Source organism: Littorina saxatilis, linkage group LG17 (genome assembly GCF_037325665.1).
Source record: "Littorina saxatilis isolate snail1 linkage group LG17, US_GU_Lsax_2.0, whole genome shotgun sequence".
Lineage (NCBI taxonomy): Eukaryota > Metazoa > Mollusca > Gastropoda > Littorinimorpha > Littorinidae > Littorina > Littorina saxatilis.
Genome location: NC_090261.1, coordinates 34,806,756 through 34,823,843, shown reverse-complemented (window position 1 = coordinate 34,823,843; position 17,088 = coordinate 34,806,756). Strand labels below are relative to the sequence as shown.

General features: G+C 44.5%; 1 protein-coding gene and 1 long non-coding RNA gene across 2 annotated transcripts in view; one reads left to right on the top strand and one right to left on the bottom strand.

Moving 5' to 3' along the window:
* LOC138953633 (alpha-mannosidase 2-like) overlaps positions 1–16,888 on the top strand; it is a 30,946-nt gene extending 14,058 nt beyond the window's left edge. The window contains exons 15-22 of the mRNA XM_070325509.1: positions 7,811–7,913; positions 8,431–8,565; positions 8,952–9,063; positions 9,444–9,586; positions 10,372–10,516; positions 12,364–12,500; positions 13,058–13,345; positions 15,979–16,888. Coding sequence (XP_070181610.1) covers positions 7,811–7,913; positions 8,431–8,565; positions 8,952–9,063; positions 9,444–9,586; positions 10,372–10,516; positions 12,364–12,500; positions 13,058–13,345; positions 15,979–16,131 — 1,216 coding nt within the window. The 3' untranslated portion in view covers positions 16,132–16,888. The remainder of the gene's footprint in view (positions 1–7,810; positions 7,914–8,430; positions 8,566–8,951; positions 9,064–9,443; positions 9,587–10,371; positions 10,517–12,363; positions 12,501–13,057; positions 13,346–15,978) is intronic.
* Positions 4,332–5,538, bottom strand: LOC138953634 (uncharacterized). The gene is made up of 2 exons (XR_011451576.1): positions 5,221–5,538; positions 4,332–4,937 (listed from the first exon to the last, which is right to left on the bottom strand). It is a non-coding gene; the product is annotated as an uncharacterized lncRNA (long non-coding RNA).
* Positions 16,889–17,088: the final 200 nt, after the last annotated feature.

The following is a 17,088-nucleotide window of genomic DNA, read 5'->3' as shown; positions in this document are numbered from 1 at the left end:
GGGGGTTTCCTCTTCTTCTTGAGTCAGAGGTAGAGTGTTCTGTGGGAGGACTTCCCTGTACTGTCGAGAAAGTCTCTTGCTCTCGTGTACAAAACTGCTCCGTTTGAGCCGGTTCTTGGTGAGGTTGCTCAGTCTGTGCTTCATGGGGTGGTCGGGTAGGCACTTGAGCTTCTCGGCCTGTACCATAGTCTTGGCTTCTCTTCTCTGACAGAGGGGTTGGATGGTGGTAAGCTTCTCCATTTCCTTGATGGGCGTGGATTTCATTGCACCAGTGATGAGTCGGAGGGCCTGGTTTTGCACACGGTCAAGGGTCTGCAGGTTTGTCTTGGCTGAGGTTGACCACGCTGTGGAGCCGTACTCGAGGTGGGGTCAGATTGTTCCCTGGTATTCTCGTTCGCTCCCCAGGTGGTACCTGCCAGCTTCCTGAGTATGGCTAGCTTGCGCCGGGCCTTCGTCTCTGCCTGTGCAATGTGTGGTTTCCAGGTCTGCCGTCTATCAAAGGTGACACCAAGGTACGTTGCTTCTTCATCCTCTCTCAGGGGAGTTCCACCAAGCCTAATGGTTCCGGCTTTCTGCTTTGGCGACAGTGTGAATAGGGTGGTGGAAGATTTCTCCTTGTTGATGGAGACGCACCAATCTTCTGCCCATGCGTTCAGCCTATCTGCCGCTTGCTGCATTCTGTAGGTGGCAGTACTTGCGTGCTCCTCCTTGCACCAGATCACAAGGTCGTCTGCGTAGAGAGCAGCTTTGATCCCCTTGGGCATCTCAGACACCAGATCGTCGATGAAGAGAAGGAAGAGTGTGGGGGAGAGGACTCCGCCCTGAGGGACGCCATGACGAAGGAGGAACTTCTTGCTTTTGGTCTGGTCGACGTTAACTCTTGCCCTGCGGTTATAGAGGTAAGAGCGAATCCACTGGTACATGTTGCTGGACACGCCTTTCCTCAGCAGTTTTACAAGGAGTCCATCATTCCAGACCTTGTCAAAGGCCTTCTGAAGATCTATCCAGGTGACGAAGACCAGCTTCTGTTCCTGAAAGGCATCTTCAACTTCTTGCGCCAGGTAAGTGACCTGATCTTCAGTGCTGCGGAACTGTCGGAATCCAGCTTGTTCAGGGGCGAGGAGGTTCCTGGATTCCAGGTACCACCTGAGGCGCTCGTTCACAATTCTCTCCAGGGTCTTCACAACACAGCTGGTGAGGCTGATTGGGCGATAGCTGGTGGCCTTCTTTGGATCCTTCCCTTTTTTTAAGATGGGGATCATGATCGCTTCTCGCCAGAGTTGTGGTAGCGATCCTTCTTGCCAGCTGCTGTTGAAGACCTCGAGTAGCTTGTTCTCTGCTGCACTACCAAGGTGGGTTAGCATCTCGTTGGTGATGCCGTCTGGGCCAGGGGACTTCTTCGCCTTTGACTTTTTCAGAGCTGAGTGCAGCTCGTGGAGTGTGAGTGGTTGACTCATGGCGTCCACTGTCGACTGTCTGGCAGGTCTCTCTCTTTTCTCTCTTCTTGCTTCTCTCTGTTTCTCGGGGCTAACATGGAGGTTGCTCTCAGCTGCATAGCTTTCAGCAAATTGGTTGGCAGCATGCTTTCCAGTTAGCACCTTCTCGTTCTCTTCTAATGTGATCTTTCCTCTGCTGGTGTGAGCCTCCAGAGCTTTCTGCCATCCTTCTCAAGGTTCAGAGAGCTTGTTTTCTCTTGCCAGCTTCTCCGTCTTGCCTGTAGCTTCCTTTTGAGAAATTTGGCTTTGGCTTCCTGGAGGCGGATGTTGTTGTTTTGTGACGGGTTGATGCCTGAGCATCAGACGTACCTCTGCCATAGCTCCAGTTACCTTGTCTACGACCAGCAAAACTGGACCCAAACCTCCGCGACTGCGGACCACCTCTAGTATTATTGCTTTGTGCAAAAGCAGCTGCAGCGTACTCTTCGTGACTACACGAACCTGCAGAAAAAATGGTGGGCCCAGACTTTCGTGACAAGTTTTTCCCAGGTCTCGCTAAGCGATAGCTTTCGGCAGCTTTGACCATCTCATCCAAAGTAACTAAACCTCGTTCCCGAATGAAAGTTGCTAAGTCAGCTGACACGCTTTCAAGGAATTGTTCTCCCAGAAACAAGTTCACTAAACCCTCAACATCTGTGGTTATGTCAGATAGCGCAACCCAACGATCAAACAGTCGTCGTAACTCAATCCCAAAAGTTTGGAACGGTTCCTTTTCACTTGGACGGATATTACGGAGTTTTTGCCTGAATGTCTCAGACGTGCACTGAAATTTCTTCAGCAAGTTTTCTTTCAAACATTGGTATGTTAGTTCACCAGCAGCAGCAAGGCTATGGTATAGGTTTAATGCATTGCCCTCTAAAAGAGCAGACAAGTACGTGATCCACCTTGTCTCTTCCCATCCCAGAGATTTTGCATGAGTTTCAAATCGGAACAAGTATGAGTCTATATCATCTTGCTGTTCTCTAAATGCAGGGAGTCTGGGGTACACAGGGCGAGCACCTACATTAGTGTGAGAATCCCGACCATTTTGTGGTGTATGCGAACCCGCACCAATTTCAGCCTGCCTAATCTCAAGCTCTCTTTGCTTTAGCTGGTGTTCCATTTCTTTATCTCTTCGTCTTTCCTCAATTTGTGCATCTTCCCTTTCTTTTTGCATCTGTCTTTCTTCCCTTTCTTTTTGCCTATCTGATTCTTTTTGCTTTCGACTTTCTTCCAGTTCTAATGCCTTTTGTCTTTCATCTTTTTCCCGTTTTCTCTCCAAACGCTCAAAACTCTCTTTCACGTATTTCTCACGTTTCTCTGCAGCAAGACCCAAAGTCTCTGCCTGTTTGACAAACTTTTCAAACAACCCATCATAATCATCTTCGCTCTCCATTGTGTAAATTTTGAACTTTCAAAATTACACCAAAATATGTCCAAGTTTAGAGAAAAAAAAAATTTGAAAAAGTTTCAAATAATAATGCAAGATCAAGTAATCTACTTGAAATCTGTCAAGTACCAAAAAAAAATCTGGCACAAGATACAATAGTCAACACAAGACTATATCCAAGCACGTTTTGGCGTAAATCTCACGCAACAATATCCAACAATTTTAATTAAAGTCAGATACTCAGTTAATGAAGTCAAAACGAATCTTGTTTCAAAACATATATACAAACACAAACAAGACAACCCCAAACCACAAATAGGAGGAAAAATTCAAAGTTCAAAAATGCAAACACAAGTAAAGACTTAAGACTAATCAACAATCTAAATACGAAATCAGAAAATCAAACCCAAAATAAGTGAAGTTCAACTAAAGGATACGCAGTTGGAAGCAAAATAAAAACAAAGTTCCAACAAAAAATTTATGAAGTAAAACAATCCATATTAATCAAAGTTTTAAATAGTAGCTTAAAATAACTATATTATACAACTACTAATGAAATTAACTTAATTTAGATCAACAAGACACAACAAATGTAGTTGGAGGCAAATAAAACAAATTCCAAAAAAAAATATTAAAGTGACACAATCACCAAACAGCAGACTAAATTAAACCAAAAAAATTCAAAGTACCTAATCTACTACCATAGCAAATAACAAATCAAAAATAAACTAAAACTTGAACTAATTAAAGTCTATATCAAAATATCACAACTAATTACCTTAATTATTTACAACAAACTTACAAAATCAACAAACCTAATCCTACAAAATCAATAAACCTAACCAATCACACTAACAAAAAAACAAAAAAAATTCCAAGATCAAATTAGAAAAGTTCAAAGTCAAAAAGAACAAAATTAATCACAGTTAAACAACTTAACAAAGGCAAAGGGCAATAAACAACAGATAGATCCCTATTCCAAAGCAGAAAGAAAAAAAAATTTACCAAATATTTTACAAAATTGAAAGCACAGAAAAGAGCAAGGAAAGAGAAATGAAAGACCCCACAGGTAGAAAAATGAAGCTATTCCCTCAGTGCTTAGAACTGTACAGTAAGCACTACCGTAAAACTGGAGACGGTAACAGCACAAAACAGGACATGAACAACACAACTACTCAATCTGAAAATCTCAGTCTGCGTGACCTACTGCCAAAAAGTTCTGAAAATCCAACACAGGGGACAAAATTAAATTTAGCAAAGCAGGGAAACAACTATGAATTTATAACTAACACAGAGTAATCGGGGTCACCAAATGTTACGGCCGGAATTTCGATGTGTATGTCTGTATGTATGTCTATCTATTCCTATCAAAATTGCGCGTGCTACTCTCTGTTTACTAATAACTGTTCTTCACACACACACACACACAACACTCCAACCAGGCACAAAGACAAGAACACAGCAAAGCCCTTTGCCCCTGCACCTCTATTAAAGTATTCAATCACAACATAAACATATTATTCTACATCCATTCTACAGATCACTTTCGCTCAACATGAAAGTCCTATTTCTGTCAACATACAGAAATCAAACATGACAAAATTACATACATGTTATTATGTCATGCAATATACAGTTCTCGTGCACACACGTATAATACTTGAGGCTTTGTTCCGTGAAAGCCCGTCTGTCTCAAAACACACGAAGACACTGTCTCAAACAATTCTTCTGTTACTATTCAGTTCTGTTATACACAGATAACAAACCCCACGACGCTCGACGTCTCGTGGTTATTCACTCGGGAAACGTATCTGTGCAGCTATCACGCTGGTTAAATTCTCTCAGTCGTACTCACAGTATACAGTGGCACACACTGCTTCACCCCACCCACACAACTGTCTCGTGTGGTGGAATGGGACGGGGTTCCCGTTACGCAGCGCTTCACGCTGTCTTTCCCTCCAGCGTCTCCACAGCCCTCGGCTGGAGCATGAGGGCAGAACCTCCCGTCTCGTTCCCGCTTCCGCGACTGCTCTCAGCCCGGGATATCTCCGGAACCCACTCGGCCCGGGGTGCTAAAAAACACAAGTTTAAACTACCATAAGTCTCCATACTTGAATAAACTTTTATAACGTTCTTTATCACTACCGTCAACTATCTTATGCGGTTACAGTATATACACCCGCTAACTCATAAGCGAATTCATTTCCGAAAACATGTAAACATTCCATTTTCCACAATGGCTGACAACCGCGCACGTTTTTCAGTTAATTCACACATGACTCTCCCGGTCATTTCTCAAGTCAATATTTCCGAGCAAAATAATATCTCCGAGTAAAATATCAATTCAATAAATACCTGTAAACACAGCAGCTGAATCTACTGATTCAGTAACCGCGACACGAGTCTCCAAAGGACCTCTAGCGCCCGGTGAGCAACTTTACAACTGGGAGACACGTCTGCTCCTGTCGACAGTCTGCAAAGCTCTGAGCCTGTATTATCTTTACAGCGCCCCCTCGGTCTATACTCTGCTCTGATTGGTCACCGACACTACTGCAATGCGTCAGTGACGTCACTGTACGGTGTCCACTCAAAGTTCGTGACCCATAAATTCTGTACACCTGAGTCACATAATTCCAATATACACTATGTGCAAATCCGTTTGTCACATGCTTCCCTTCTGGCTTCTGCCAGATCATCATCCAGTTCCTGCAATTCATTGCTCCAGTAGGGCTTATAGTCTCTCCTGGCACCCCTGGGAATGGACTCACGCGCTGCTCTGAGGATGCTCATGTTGAAGTCCTTCGCCACCATGTTGATGTCTCGACCCTCGACTCTGATGTCTTTGGTGAGTTCGCTGGTGCGGTGTCTAAAGAGGAACCAGTTCGCTCTTTTGTAGTTCCACCGTGGGAAGGAAGCTTCAGTGCAGGACTCCATGCCCAGGGTCAAAAAGACTGGCCGATGGTCACTTCCACCTAGCTGTCCTCCGACCTCTCTGCTGGTTAGCTGGTGCATGTCTTCCGTGCAGAAGGCTAGGTCAGGAGTTGATGTAGTGTGCCATCTTCTGGAGTAGAATGTAGGGCAGTCAAAGGGACTGTTCAAAAGGATGAGACCTTTGTCGTCCTGCCAGTTCTCCACCTCTTCTCCTCTCCGATCCAGGTGGTCATATCCCCAACTCTGTGAATGACTGTTGAAGTCACCCACCACGATGAAGTTGGAGGCCTTTACGGGGATCGTGTCAAGGGCGAGGTGTCTATCATTGGGGCAGTAGAAGTTGACAAGATGGAATTCTGATGTCTTCGTCTGGATTCGAATCACCTGATATTCGGAGTCCTCCATGTGCGTTTCTATCAAACAGGCATTGATGTTGTTCCTGATGAGGGTCAGGATTCCTCCTTTGCTTCGGTCTGTTCTGTCGGACCTAAGGCATTGGTAGCCTCTCACTTTGAAGGACTTTTGGGGTGTCAGGTGCGTCTCCTGAATACAGCAGATGTTGATGTTCTTCTCATGCAGGATATGCTCCAACTCTGTCTTCTTGTTCAGGATACTTTCTGCGTTCCAGTGCATGACCTGAAAAGGTCGCTGCTGACTGGGTTTCTTCCTGGTTGTGGTGGTGCCAGTCACTTTCCTCCCGCGTCCCCTGGCGTGACAAGACGGACGGGAGGGACCTCCAGTAGTTGGGGCTGGGTCCCTTTGAGGCATGGGACCCGACGCTGCTCCACCCTGGGGGGTCCTCAATGGGCGAGCGCCATTTCCATCTGTGCTGGTTGATTGTGTCATCATTTGCGTAAGTGCGTGTACCCGTGGTTTGTTAGAATGCGCCGTGCGGCCCGGGTCCTCCGTCTTCAGCATTCGGGGTTTTCTGTCGGGGTTACCTCACCCTTAGCTCATGGCCCGTACGTCCTACCCTGAGAGCACAGGGGGGAGGATTTGCCGGGATCCCACCCAGAGCCAGTTTGGTCCGCGGCCGCAAGCGGCTGATCTCCATATCTGAAGACCGTTCCCCTATCCGCCACCCGGGGACGCGCTGGGTTGGGGGTGGTCGCCCCACTGAAAATCCCACACTGGGTTAAGAAAGATCAGCCTGTCCCAGTTCCTGGGTATGATATCCCCAGAAGGTTTTTTCATTATTTTGATAAATGTCTTTGATGACGTCATATCCGGCTTTTCGTGAAAGTTGAGGCGGCACTGTCACGCTCTCATTTTTCAACCAAATTGGTTGAAATTTTGGTCAAGTAATCTTCGACGAAGCCCGGACTTCGGTATTGCATTTCAGCTTGGTGGCTTAAAAATTAATTAATGACTTTGGTCATTAAAAATCTGAAAATTGTAAAAAAAAATAAAAATTTTATAAAACGATCCAAATTTACGTTCATCTTATTCTCCATCATTTTCTGATTCCAAAAACATATAAATATGTTATATTTGGATTAAAAACAAGCTCTGAAAATTAAATATATAAAAATTATGATCAAAATTAAATTGTCGAAATCAATTTAAAAACACTTTCATCTTATTCCTTGTCGGTTCCTGATTCCAAAAACATATAGATATGATATGTTTGGATTAAAAACACGCTCAGAAAGTTAAAACAAAGAGAGGTACAGAAAAGCGTGCTATCCTTCTTAGCGCAACTACTACCCCGCTCTTCTTGTCAATTTCACTGCCTTTGCCATGAGCGGTGGACTGACGATGCTACGAGTATACGGTCTTGCTGAAAAATGGCATTGCGTTCAGTTTCATTCTGTGAGTTCGACAGCTACTTGACTAAATGTTGTATTTTCGCCTTACGCGACTTGTTTAAATTTTCACTTAAAATGTATCTGTTTGTGTCTTCTTTTGATTTTTGAAAGTTATTGGGCATGTTTTTTATTGATTTAGATGTGTTTAAACACCAAGGCGAGAAAACTCACTGATCCTCATCAATGATGTGTTCATTTTGTTGCAGCACCAGACCAGCCTTCAGCGTACGCAAATCAGCTGAGGAAATGTTTGACGTTGAGAACAGTATGATCACAGCCACTTTCTCTGCTTGTACTGGTACAATGCAGGTCGGTGAAATAAAATGAAAATTGTCCTGGAAAATAACAAGCAGTAGAATACAGATAAAGTAGAACTCCCTTTATGTGATCTTCTAAAATCAGAGAAAATCAAGGAAGTGAGTCTTAAAATGGTGGTAAATTTACAGAGGCAATGGACAAAACACCTGAGGCAGCAGTGTCTTAAAAAGGGGGAAGTCTTGAATTGGGAGGAGGGGTGGGGTCTTACAAGGCGTGTTCCATTGAATTCTAGTGTAAAATAGGACAAAGCATATGAATGAGAGCTGAGCACTGTATAATTTACTTTGAGAATTGCCTGCTTCAAAATATATTTGGTGCAGCACTTCACTGCTAAAGCTACACTCACTGTTTCTCTGTTCTGTGTTACAATAAGCTGGGTCAGCAAATTTAAGTAACTGTGTCCTTTCCCTTTATTTTTGCCATAAGGGGTTCTTTTTTTATCAGGTGAAAGAATGACCAAAAAAATTAGAAGTAATGTTGATCTTTTCTCTTTCTTTCGTGTTATCAGTACATCATGAGAAAGTCAGATGACCTTGGACACAAGGTTGGCCTGAAGTTCATGACCTACAGCACAGGGTCATGGTCAAATCCATTCAAGGACAAGAGCGGAGCCTACATCTTTATGCCTGATGGACCTGCAAAGGTGAGTTAAACTGTCATAACGTGGTTTTTTTGTTTTTTACAAAACAATGTATATTATGCAGCATGTGTGTTTTTGACTGAACATTTTTGAAGCAAATGAGATTGGATGAAAGGTGGATAGGATTTTTCAGTTTGTTATTCCTTAGTTTTCTATTTAAGTAACATTTGAAAAAAAGTCTTGTTGAGTATGTCATCTCAAATCCTTATTTCAATATTTGGATGCAAAGGTGCACATTGCAACCTCTCAGGTGAGTAAAAACTTTCAATTACCCCCCCCCCCCCCCCCCCCCCCCCATTCCCCCACCTCCTCATCCTGGCTATTTACTATTCGTAGGTCATCTGCTTTGTTATTTTGTCATTGGTATTCCTTTGTTTTGTTGTGTGCAGAATATGGAGGTGAAATATCCCAATATGATAGTGGTGAAAGGCGTGGTGGCCACATCTGTGTATACCTACCTGCCGGGAGTGGTTCATGTCACCACACTCTACAATGTCACAGGTATGTGGCTTTTCCCCGCTTTCCTTATGTCAGTCTGCAGGGCACCATCTTCATCCATTCTCTGTTAATTTCTGAAGTAGACAGGTAAAAAGTCTTGTCTACCCAGAACTAATCTTTTAAGCCTTTTCTTTCCTTTAATGAGGACAGTGGCATCTGTGAGTTCTGAGTATCTGGCAATGAAATGTTAGGTATAATCATGTGAGCAATTATTATAAGTTTTTGACGTGTTATGCCCCTTTTGATTGTAAGAATGTTGTTATGTTGTCATGTGCAGGAAGGTGAATACAATTTTTTTTTTAACTAAGTTTATCAGTAAACTGAAATGTTCCTGCTGTCACTAAAATGTTACTGCGGTTACTGAAATGTTACTGCTGTCGCAGGTCCAGTCGGGGCTGGCATTCACGTGGACAACACGGTGGATTTGAACAAGGATTCCTGGAACAACAAAGAGCTGGTGATGAGACTGGTGTCAGACTTGGACAATCCCAACAGCGATGTCTGCGTTGACCTGAATGGATTCCAGGTATGCTAGTTCAACCAGTGTTTGGCACAGGAAAAAGGGAGGGAGAATGTTTACTTGTAATATGTGTGCGTTTTTTGAGGGGAGGGGGCGAGTGTGGGTAACTGGTTGCAGGGGTGGATTAGGGGGGGGGGGGGGTGTGTGTGTTACAGGGGTTCCGGAACACCCCCCCCCCCCCCCCCCCCCCCCGGCTGTCAAAAAAAGAAAAGATTTAATACTAACTTTAAAAGAAATATTGAGTGGCTGCTGACACCAGTTGATCATGTTTAAAATCAAGGATAAGCCATAAATTGTTCATAAAATAGCTAAAACTCTTCAGCTCCAGACCCCCCAACGGGGCCTTTTCCCTGTACCCCACAAGGGGTCTACCCCTGGACCCCAGGTTGTAACCCCCCCCCCCCCCCCCCCCTCTGGCTTAACTGCTCCGTCCCTGGGTTGGATGCGTATGTAAGAATTAAAGATGCATGGGTTTGCGCAGAAGAGAAGCATTGACCGCATGTTGATCATCTGTTTCTCTTTTCTTTATATTTTTATTTGGTTGATTTGTCTTTTTTTTAAATAATTAATTTGTTTTGCAAGGAAAGGAATTGGCAATTTGATGCTTATATAAAATTAAAAAAAAGTAAAAGAAGGCTGGCAGCATGAAACCTTCCCAACATAAATCTGCATTGTCTTGTAATATTTTCTTCCCTTCATCACCCTCTCATGTTCACATAGCATGAACTTCAAATGCTACACTGTGAAGTAATTTTTGGAGTTGCCTGCTTAAAAACTGCTTTGATTTTTAGATGACGAGGAAACAGTGGCGTGCCAAGCAGCTGATACAGGGCAACTTCCACCCTGTCAACACCATGGCGTACATCCAGGACAACCGACGCTCGCGTCTCACTCTGGTCATGGCTCAGGCCCACGGGCTTGCTAGCTTGAATTTTGGTATGTGTTTTGAAGTTTAATTAAGGCACACTCCTTTTCATGAAAACATGGCTCACCATCTCAGATCTGGTCAGGGTTTTACATGGGGTAAGACCACCGCTCCACTTGGTCACATAACCTTCTTCTTCTTCTTCTGCCTTCCACAGACTGCACGATTTAGAGTCTTTTTCCGAGGGATGCCGCAAAGCTGGCCGTGCAGCGGAGTTTATATGCCGTTCCCCAGAGTTTGGTCCGAAGGTCCGTTCCGCCTGGCCACTGCTCTCGGCGCCTTGCTTCGTGGGAGGGACAGTCCTGAAGCATGTGGGATGGAGTTTGGTGAGCTTGACCGCACTCGCACAGGGCTGTGTCTGTTATGCCGATTCTCTTGAGATGAGCACGCAGGCCACAGTGTCTGGGTCACATAACCAACAATCAACTGTCTGTTATGCCGATTCTCTTGAGATGAGCACGCAGGCCACAGTGTCTGGGTCACATAACCAAATATCAACTGTCTGTTATGCCGATTCTCTTGAGATGAGCACGCAGGCCACAGTGTCTGGGTCACATAACCAACAATCAACTGTCTGTTATGCCGATTCTCTTGAGATGAGCACGCAGGCCACATTGTCTGGGTCACATAACCAACAATCAACTGCCTGTTATGCCGATTCTCTTGAGATGAGCACGCAGGCCACAGTGTCTGGGTCACATAACCAACAATCAACTGTCTGTCATGCCGATTCTCTTGAGATGAGCACGCAGGCCACAGTGTCTGGGTCACATAACCAAAAATCAACTGTCTGTTATGCCGATTCTCTTGAGATGAGCACGCAGGCCACAGTGTCTGGGTCACATAACCAACAATCAACTGTCTGTTATGCCGATTCTCTTGAGATGAGCACGCAGGCCACAGTGTCTGGGTCACATAACCAACAATCAACTGTCTGTTATGCCGATTCTCTTGAGATGAGCACGCAGGCCACATTGTCTGGGTCACATAACCAACAATCAACTGCCTGTTATGCCGATTCTCTTGAGATGAGCACGCAGGCCACAGTGTCTGGGTCACATAACCAAAAATCAACTGCCTGGGTGCTCGCTGTGTGGAGTGAGATTCTTTGTAATGAATTAGTTTGGTAAAAATCACTAGTGGCCTTTAAAGAAATTAATTCTTCAAGCACTGAAAACTCAGCCCAGCAAGCAGTCAGGGGGTTGATTTTTGGTATGTGACCAAGTGGAAGTCTGGCCAGATCTGAATGGTGAACCAAACTGAGAAGAAGTTGATCTTTATTTGACTTTGTCAGTCTTGAGTCGAGCGTTTGAAAATGCCTGAGCCTGAAGGCGAGTGTAACTTACACCTCTTGGTATCAGTCTGCCTTAAAGATGAGAACGACAGTTTGCCAGATGGCCAGAATAGCGCGCTGCATTTTCCTGCATAGAACTAAGGCACGTCTGCCGCAACGGTGCCTGAGCTAAACATTGGCGGGCACCGCTCACAGCCCGGCACACGGCACTGTAAACATTCCCCGTCCCTTCACCTCTCTCGCCACCACCCGCCCATCCCTTGGTCTCATGCCTGTTGTACAGCAAGGAAAAAAAAAAGCTTTTGAGCTTATTTTACTTTGTTTAGTTTAAAGTTTATTTGATCTTTATTACCACAAAAGATCAAAGTAGGGATAAAAACAAACATCAACGACATTTAAATACTATTTGCGTCCAGTCTTAAAATAAAAGAGAAATGCCATTGTTATTGATTTTTCCTTTTTTTTGAACTGTTCTTTATCTCTGAAATTAACCACAACATTAACATCTGCTAAATTGATGTAGAATGAGAAACCAACTACGTTAGAAGAAAATGTCCGTGACAGGGTGGCTGGAAGTGGTGCTTGATCGTCGTCTGATGCAAGACGACTGGAGGGGGCTGGGGGAGGGGGTGTCGGACAACACAGCCACCCCCAGCAAGTTTGTCATCCTCCTGGAGCACAGGGACAAGCCCCTTATCAAGGTAAAAGCATGTATGATAGCACTGTTTTTTTCAGGAATAGTGCCACTCATGACTGTATGGCAAAGGATGACAGTAATTTGTTCATATGTGTTCATTTGATGATGTTCATTTTCTGAGGTGTTAGTAGATTGGTTCTGTGTGAATCTCACTAACACCTTGTTGTCTGAGGGTTGATATCCCTTCATTATTGGATCAAGAAAATGGGACAGCGCAGTGGTACCTCCTATGCGAGGCCCTTAAGACGAGAGCTTTACACTGCAAAGGAAGGGACATATTTTGATGTCTGTTTGTTTATTCACATGACCAAAATATATCTTTCATGAGATACATGAGTAAGGACACTTTTGGTTGGTCCCATGGCTGTCTTTTCATCACAAACACCAATGTAGTCCTTTTTCAACCTTTGTTCGAAAGTTACTATCAGGACTAACAGAGTGAATTATTTAGCCTTAATATTAGAGTACTCTTTCCAGAAAGGTTGATCTTGTTTTTCCACAAAACAAACATCCCATTTTTGAGTGTCGTTATTAACTTTTTCCGCTTCTCCCGTTTGGCAGACAAAACTCCCCAGCACACACTGCCGTCCTTCCTTGCTAGCGGAGATGACCTCAGAACACCTGAACAACCCACCTGTCGTCACGCTGTCTCACCTGGAAATCTCCACGCTTGCTGACCATGGTTTTCACCCTCTCTTGGAGACCTCGATGCCATGTTCGCTCAACCTTGTCAACCTGAAAACAGTGGAATTCGGAGCGGATCAGTCGAGTGTGAAGGCGCTGATGGTTTTACAACACGCTGGGGTAGACTGTGATTTTTCTGAGGTTCACATGCAGTGTGGAATGCAGGTAGGTTGAAGGTTGGGCTGGTGTGTTGGGTGTGACTGTAATATTTCTGAGGTTCACATGCAGTGTGGAATGCAGGTAGGTTGAAGGTTGAGCAGGTGTGTCGGGTGTGACTGTGATATTTCTGAGGTTCACATGCAGTGTGGAATGCAGGTAGGTTGAAGGTTGGGCTGGTGTGTTGGGTGTGACTGTGATATTTCTGAGGTTCACATGCAGTGTGGAATGCAGGTAGGTTGAAGGTTGAGCAGGTGTGTCGGGTGTGACTGATTTGTCTGAGGTTCACATGCAATGTGGAATGCAGGTAGGTTAAAGGTTGAGCTGGTGTGTCGGGTGTGACTATGGTTTGTCTGAGGTTCACATGCAGTGTGGAATGCAGGTTGGTTGAAGGTTGGGCTGGTGTGTAGGGTGTGACTGTGATATTTCTGAGGTTCACATGCAGTGTGGAATGCAGGTAGGTTGAAGGTTGAGCAGGTGTGTCGGGTGTGACTATGGTTTGTCTGAGGTTCACATGCAGTGTGGAATGCAGGTAGGTTGAGCAGGTGTGTAGGGTGTGACTGATATTTCTGATGTTCAAATGCAGTGTGGAATGCAGGTAGGTTGAAGGTTGAGCTGGTGTGTAGGGGTTGAGGTTGGTGGAGACTATGTGTGTTGAGAAAGGGTGAAAGATAAAGAGATGTGGGAGAGGGAGGGAAGAGAGAGAAGGGGAGAAAGAGAAAGAAAGTGGTTGCAAGAGGGCAGGGAGTGAAGGGGAGAAAGAGAGGGAGGTTTGGGAAAGGGGAGGAGAGAAAATCTCAGTCACACCCGACACACCTGCTCAACCTTCAACCTACTGGCCGTATAAAATTTCATCTCACACGGCATCACTGCAGAGCGCCTAGAACTGTACCCACGGAATATGCGCGATATAAGACTCATTGATTGATTGATTCCACACTGCATGTGAACCTCAGAAAACGGGGAGAAAGAGAGAGACGGTGAAAGAAAGGGAGGGAGAGAAAGAAGGGGAGAAAGAGAGAGACAGTGAAAGAAAGGGAGGGAGAGAAAGAAGGGGAGAAAGAGAGAGACAGTGAAAGAAAGGGAGGGAGAGAAAGAAGGGGAGAAAGAGAGAGACAGTTAAAGAAAGGGAGGGAGAGAAAGAAGGAGAGAAAGAGAGAGACAGTGAAAGAAAGGGAGGGAGAGAAAGAAGGGGAGAAAGAGAGAGACAGTGAAAGGAAGGGAGGGAGAGAAAGAAGGGGAGAAAGAGAGAGACAGTGAAAGAAAGGGAGGGAGAGAAAGAAGGGGAGAAAGAGAGAGACATTGAAAGAAAGGGAGGGGAAAGAGAAAACGGGGAGAAAGAGAGAGACGGTGAAAGAAAGGGAGGGAGAGAAAGAAGGGGAGAAAGAGAGAGATTGGGATTGGGAGAGGTGGGGAGAGAAAAGGAGAGAAAGAGAGGAAAAGAAAGAAAAAGAGAGAAGGAGAGACACTGACACTGGAGAGAGAAAAGGAGAGAAAGAGAGAGACAGTGAAAGAAAGGGAGGGAGAGAAAGAAGGGGAGAAAGAGAGAGATTGGGATTGGGAGAGAAAAGGAGAAAAAGAGAGGAAAAGAAAGAAAAAGAGAGAAGGAGAGACACTGTCACTGGAGAGAGAAAAGGAGAGAAAGAGAGAGACAGTGAAAGAAAGGGAGGGAGAGAAAGAAGGGGAGAAAGAGAGGGATTGGGAGAGGTGGGGAGAGAGAAAAGGGGAGAAAGAGAGAGAAAGCGATTGGGAAAGGGAGGGGAGAGAGAAAAGGGGAGAAAGAGAGAGACAGTGAAAGAAAGGGAGGGAGAGAAAGAAGGGGAGAAAGAGAGAGAAAGCGATTGGGAAAGGGAGGGGAGAGAGAAAAGGGGAGAAAGAGAGAGACAGTGAAAGAAAGGGAGGGAGAGAAAGAAGGGGAGAAAGAGAGAGAAAGCGATTGGGAAAGGGAGGGGAGAGAGAAAAGGGGAGAAAGAGAGAGAAAGCGATTGGGAAAGGGAGGGGAGAGAGAAAAGGGGAGAAAGAGAGAGACAGTGAAAGAAAGGGAGGAGAGAAAGAAGGGGAGAAAGAGAGAGAAAGCGATTGGGAAAGGGAGGGGAGAGAGAAAAGGGGAGAAAGAGAGAGACAGTGAAAGAAAGGGAGGGAGAGAAAGAAGGGGAGAAAGAGAGAGAAAGCGATTGGGAAAGGGAGGGGAGAGAGAAAAGGGGAGAAAGAGAGAGACAGTGAAAGAAAGGGAGGGAGAGAAAGAAGGGGAGAAAGAGAGAGAAAGCGATTGGGAAAGGGAGGAGAAAGAGAAGGGGAGAAAGAGAGAAATTGAAGGAAAGAGGGAAAGAGGATGTGCTGGAAAAAATAATTATGTGAATGATGAAGTTGTGTGTGTGTGTGTGTGTAGGTGTGCGTTCATGCGTGTGTGTGGTTGTGTGCCCATGAACTAACTGAAGTAACTGAAGTAACCTGTAGTTAAAGGACTCTTGCGATGAAAGGACCCTTTTGTTTGGTCCAAAGTGTCACCTTTCAGGACAGGTGCCGTTGTATAATTATCATCCCACTGTGCATTCTGCAGTGCATGGCTCTTCTTTACTAAAACTTAAGAAATAAAAAACTTTGTGTGAGGTTTACATGATGTGGTATTTTGCCTGTTTCAGAGCAAACTTCAGACGAAGCTATTCAAAGCAACCAGAGTGTGGACGGCCATAGAGATGAGCCTGACCGCCACACAAGTAAAAAATCCTACTGCTGTGCGAGAGCTGGAAATCCCGGAAATGGAACTACGCACCTATAAATTCACATTTTCTTAATGATTTTATAGGATGGGCATTTGCTTCTGAACTGTGATTCCCAACACTGCTGTTGTTGCCATAGAAATAATAGTGTACATGATTTTTCTAGAATGATGAGCATTTCAGTCTGCACCGTAGGAGTGGTTTATTGCAAGGGATGAAATATTTATTTTTTTCATCTACGGGTCCTAACATGGGCATTCAAACAACCCCCTTTTTTATGTGTAGAAATATGAGAATGGTACAGGTACATGTACTTGATGTCACTGAATTTGAGGTTGAATATGGCTGAAAACTGAACACTTTTATTGTATGGACATAGAATAATGGTACAGGTATTTGTTGTCATCAAACTTGAATTTCAACCAGCCTGCAAGTAAGTAGCTGCTAAGAGTTAAGAAGGAATTTTTTTATTTTTAATTTAGTGTGTGTTTTGAAATACAAAACGGCATATCATGTAAACATCAAAAATTATAGTTATAGTTATAGTTTGTATGGCCGGTGGAATAAGGTGCACAATGCTGTCAGGAATTCTACTTCCAGATTCTATCGAATTCCTATATAATGACCAGGGGTGTTGCCAGACATTTTCATGTTGGGACATTTGGCCGAAACTGTCAGAAAGCTTTAGGACATCTTGGAAAATGTTCGGCTATTATTTTGGCTCATACAAAGTCACCGCAACATTGTCATTGAAGCACAAGACTCAAGAGGGGAACACCAATACATACAATCATTGTCTTAGGAACACAGATTACAGGGGCGGAGCAGTTAAGCCAGAGGGGGGGATACAACCTGGGGTTCAGGGTCCCGTTGGGGGTCTAGGGGGCAAAGCTCCCCTGAAGCTGAAGAATGTTAGCTATTTTATAAACAATTTGTGGCTTATCCTTGATTTTAAACATGATCAACTGGTGTCAGCAGCCACTCATTATTTCTTTTGACGTTAGTATTAAATAATGGCAATTTATCTTCACT